Source organism: Cricetulus griseus (genome assembly GCF_003668045.3).
Source record: "Cricetulus griseus strain 17A/GY chromosome 1 unlocalized genomic scaffold, alternate assembly CriGri-PICRH-1.0 chr1_1, whole genome shotgun sequence".
NCBI lineage: Eukaryota > Metazoa > Chordata > Mammalia > Rodentia > Cricetidae > Cricetulus > Cricetulus griseus.
The window spans coordinates 98,599,680-98,604,543 of record NW_023276807.1 but is presented as its reverse complement, the minus strand read 5'-3'; the positions used below and the strand labels follow the sequence as shown (position 1 = coordinate 98,604,543).

At 45.8% G+C, this 4,864-nt stretch overlaps 1 protein-coding gene across 1 annotated transcript; it reads right to left on the bottom strand.

Moving 5' to 3' along the window:
- Positions 1-383: 383 nt before the first annotated feature.
- On the bottom strand, positions 384-4,591 carry Tmed4 (transmembrane p24 trafficking protein 4). Its single transcript, XM_027388174.2, has 5 exons — positions 4,391-4,591; positions 4,115-4,215; positions 3,832-3,957; positions 3,477-3,623; positions 384-1,886 (listed from the first exon to the last, which is right to left on the bottom strand). The coding sequence occupies exons 1-5, from the start codon at positions 4,548-4,550 to the stop codon at positions 1,737-1,739; spliced, it is 684 nt and encodes a 227-aa protein (XP_027243975.1). The 5' UTR covers positions 4,551-4,591; the 3' UTR covers positions 384-1,736.
- Between the last annotated feature and the right edge of the window lie 273 nt (positions 4,592-4,864).

The following is a 4,864-nucleotide window of genomic DNA, read 5'->3' as shown; positions in this document are numbered from 1 at the left end:
TCTCTCTCTCTTTTTTTTTTTTTTCGAGACAGGGTTTCTCTGTGTAGTTTTGTTGAGCAGGCTGACCTCGAACTCACAGAGATTCGCCTGCCTCTGCCTCCTGAGTGCTGGGATTAAAGGCAGGCACCACCATCACCCAGCTTCTCAAACTGATCCTAAACTGAAAACTGCAAAAAACTATTTTAAGTATCAGAGGAACTTTTCTGGTGGATAAGTTGGTCATCCAGAATTAGAAACAGGAGGGATATGCAGAACTTTTTTTTGGTGGGGGGGGCCTTTTTCTTTGCAAACTAAAAAAAAAAAAAAAAAAATGCATATATACTCTTTAAGTGTAAAACAGATTCATATAAAATAGAGAACACAGAAATAAGGGGAAAATTTAGTTCTATAAGTCAGAAAAAGAAATTTAATAAATATTCCAAATAAATATGTAATAAAACTGAAATAAAATATCAATGGGCAACTAATGGCATGAGGTTTATGCAGAAGGGGTGAGGGCAGTATCATAAGAACTGCTTATGATTTGGTCTGTTAGCTCCTTGCTGACATCTTATTTACTAGGGTAACCTTAAGCAATCAACCCATCCCACTCCCAGGCCAAGCCTTAGCATGAGTACCCACTAAAGTCTACTGCACATTTTCTACAAATGCCAGGCCAGTAACCTTCCCTTTTTTTTTTTTTTTTTTTTCCCTTTTGGCCTCATCTCTGCCCACACCTATTATTTTACATCAAACATAGCTACTAAGTTTCATTTCATTCAAAGAAAATCTGCATACAGAACCAAAGCCTGGTTCCCTTGAAGAAAATATTTATGTCAGGTGTGGTGGCACATGCCTCTTTAATCACAGCATTTGGTAGGCAGACACAGGTGGATATGAGGCTAGTCTAGTCTACATATGGAGTTCCAGGCCAGCCAGAGCAACAGAGTGAGACTGTCTCAAAAACAAAATCTATAAAACATTACTACTTCTAAGTAAAAGTTGAGGGGAGAGTACACTGCTCGGAATTACTCTGTCACCCGACTGTCACCCGACTCTGTGACCCTGTGGGTTTGGACTCACAAGATAACTCTTCTTGGACTTCTAACACGGACTTGAGACTAACTATAGTGTCTGCTTTCTGGCCCCAAACTGCTGAAATTCTGAGCACTTCATGGCAGATACTAAAAATGTGTAAGTAGAATGCATAGGTCTGGATTGGTGTTTTTGGCTAGTTACAGGCAGTGATGATCAAACCAGGAAGGAAAATATATAATTTATCCAAAAATAGTTCTAAAATATAGAAAAAATCTCAATCCTTCAGGGCCAAGAAATGTCCCTTATTTACATTCACAAAGCCATTGAGAGAACTCAGGACTGACCCAGGAACACTGAGGCAGCGCTTCCTCCATGGGGTATGCCAGTTGCCCACTGCACAAGCAGACAAACAGAAAACAGAAGAACATTTGTTCATCTCTCTGAAAACGGGAGAATCACCAGAGGCAAAAAAAACGACTCGATCTTGGGTTAATTCCAACTTCTCCCAAACCCTAAGGCAGATTTTGAAAGCTTGGACCAATATCTGTTTCTTGGAGAACCAGGGTCAAAAGGTAGCTGATCTGAATGGCTTATTGCCATGATACCAATGTGACACGTTGTTTTTTCAATTTTCCTCCTCAAAATCCAGGTGGACAGGGACTAGGTGGGGAAATTATCAAATAATTAAGGTAAAAGGGAAAGGTCATACAGCAAGAGCCCTACACCAGCTTCTTGGCTTCAAAGAAGCTCTTAAGGTGACGCATCTGCCAGATTCCAGTGAGGATGAGGATGACAGTCTGGGCGATGGACCACCACAGGACCCGCTGATTGGTGCTCTCACTGGTCAGACGGAATCGTTCTTCACGATACTGCATGGGACAGTAAACAAAGGATTAGAATGGGTAGGAAAACACAATCTGTTATTATAAGGTTTGTGTGACTGCACTATTCCCAGAACAAATGTCTCTGGAATGCCACCTGTAATTCCATTAGGTTCGTGTCACCCCACTGAGACTGTCCTTAGGAAGGAAAGTGATGTCCTTCTACAACCACTCCGCTAGGACTAAAATAATGCTTCTACAATAAGAGCCCATGAAAAACAAGCAAGCAATAGGTATTACTAGATTGTACACTGTCCTCTCTAGACTGGTGCATACAATTTAGAAATAACTATCCAAAGCCAGATGAGATCTTTACAACAGACTATTATTCAACCTTAAAAGCTCTACAGGTGGATGTGGTGGTGCACAACTTTAATCCCAGCACTCAGGAGGCAGAGGCAGGCAGATCTCTGAGTTCAGGCCAACCCGGTCTATAGAGTGAGTTCCAGAGCAGCCAGGACTACACCTGTCCTAAAGAGGGGGTGGAGGTGGGGGGATAGTTCTACAGGCTAGAAAGATAAGTCAGTGGTTAAGAGCTCATACTGCTCATACTCCTCTTGTAGAGGACCCATGTCAGATCGGTCACAGCCATCTGCAGTTCTAGCTCCAGAGGAGGATGCCCTCTTCTGGACTCAGAGGACACCTGCAATAACACATACATAAACCAATATATATATATATATATATATATATATATATATATATACATTACTAATAAGAAAACAAATCTGATGTAGTTCAGAGCCCTTGTCTAACCTATATGATGTTCAATTTCTAGCACCACAAAAATAAATAAATAAATGTGTAAAGCAGAGAGTTCTGACACACTACAATACAGATGAATCCTAGATACACACTGTAAGTGAACTAGGACAGTCACAAAAGGATTCCACTGAGTTGAGTTACAGTGGTCAAGACCATCGGCAAAAAAAGTACAACAGCAACACGGGAAGGGAAATGGTGAGTCAGTGTTTAACACTAATCAGGATCACAGACCAAAATGTCAAAGCTGCAACTAGGGAAGTGGAGTGTTTGATGGGTTCAGATTCTCTGGAAAGGTGAAAGTTAGGCAGACAGAAGGCAGGATGGTGGCAACACAATATGAATCTACTTAATGTCATGGTATTATACGCTTAGAAACAGTTAAAATGCTAGGTTTTTATATGTATTTCATAACAATTAAAAAAAATTAAAGGGTCCACTGCCATACCACCCTGAACCCTTGAGATCTGACCACAGAAGCTAAGCAGGAACAGTACTTGGATGGAAAATATACGGTGGTGTGGGATTTAAAAAAAGAAAACGCGAGAGTGCACACACGGACTGAAGGTGTGGCTCAGTGGTAGAGATCTTGACTAACATTCAGGTGAGGTTCAATCTTCAGCACTGCAGACATGAACACAAAGTGCCAAAAAACAAAAGAAAAAACAAACCTCACTTATGTAGACTGATACCTTCTAATTCATTCTCTGAAAAACTGATCTAGCAGGTAGGGAAGGCCCCAAACAGAAACGTTGCACGGTGGGTTCAAAGGTCAATCGCAGCCTCCAAGTGAAAAGAGATAGATGATGCCCTTACCCTCTGATAATCCTGCTCCTTCTGGATCTGTTCCACTTGATCAAGCAACTGTCGAGCTCGAAGCTGCAGCTCTGTTAACTTATCCTTAGCAGCAATCTCAGGGTAGTTGTTGGCATGCTCCCCAACCTGGATGTCCAGGTGTACACGCTACAAGGAAACAGGAATGAATGAGTGGGTGCCGCCTACAGTTACCGTCATGGAATCCGTTCTTATCTCCGGCTGAGGCAGCAGGGCAAGCCTGGTCTCCCCAGTTCTGACTGTGCCCACCTGCTCCCCCAAAAAGTCAAAATTAAAAGAAAAAGGCAATAAGTGAACCTTGGAATCAAGTGAAAAACTTTAAGCCTGAGCTTCTTACCAGTTTTCCTCCAGCGAAGAGAGCCATCCTGGTGGAGTTGGAGTGCAGACAAATCTGATGGTCACCGGGTGTGTGGGACGTGAAGGTGAAGCGGCCCTCGGAACCATATTGTCGGGACAGTACCACCTGCAATATGCATTAGGCCCCAACTTTACAAGGACCTCTCAAAATGCAAGATCTGATACCTAGGGACCTTTTCTCAGGACCAAGGAGGTATTTACATCCCATAAGGGCAGTAATGGGCAGCTGACACCCGCTAGTGCCTTCCGGATGGGGGGCTTACCTTGCCGTCCGGGTCCTTCACTTCTACGTGCATGCCCAGGCCAGGGGTCGAGGGCAGGAAGACCTCCTTCTGCTTGTCCCACATCTGGGTTCGATAGTTGCCTGCGGGGCAGACATACAGTCACGACCGGGCCCCCAACAAGCGGCCCCGGGGCGCTGGGCAGGGGACCTGGCGCCCTCAAGGCACCCTCAGGATGGGGGCGAGCTGACAGGGGAGGAGGGGCGCTTCCGAGGGCCAGGCGAAAACAAAGGGCCTCTCCACCCTCAGCCCCCTGACCGATGACCATGGTCTCGTCGGGTATTTCCTCGATGAAGCAACGCTTCTCAGTCTCGCCGATGTGGAAATAGAGCCCATGGGCACCCGCAGCACACACAGTGAGCACCAGCAGCGTAAATCGCACCATCGCCTGCAGCCGCTCGACCCCTACACCTGCCATCGCGCCTCAAGCCCGCGCATGCGCTCACTTGCGCACTGGTCAGCGTTTGCGTACCGGCACGAAAGCGGAAGTGCGCCTGCGCGGTGCTGCGAGGCCTCTGCCCCCTTACACAGTTCGGTAACCCCACCACCACCACCACCACGGATCCCAAACCCTAGATTTGCACGGTGTGCGCCTGCGCACCTCATAGTAGACCAGCCACACAGAGAGAAACCGCCTGCGCGGTGATGCTGCCCAAGGCAAAGGTCCCTAGTCATTGGGTTTAAGTGCCCTTGCTATGCACCATTCCGCGCCTGCGCAGTTTCCATGTAGGG

Coding starts and splice junctions, on each gene's coding strand:
- Tmed4 (XM_027388174.2), bottom strand. CDS start 4,550: ATGGCAGGTGTAGGGGTCGAGCGGCTGCAGGCGATGGTGCGATTTACG. Junction 3,958..4,114: donor TGAAGGACCCGGACGGCAAG/GTAAGCCCCCCA, acceptor TGCATATTGCAG/GTGGTACTGTCCCGACAATA. Junction 3,624..3,831: donor TCTTCGCTGGAGGAAAACTG/GTAAGAAGCTCA, acceptor GTTTCCTTGTAG/CGTGTACACCTGGACATCCA.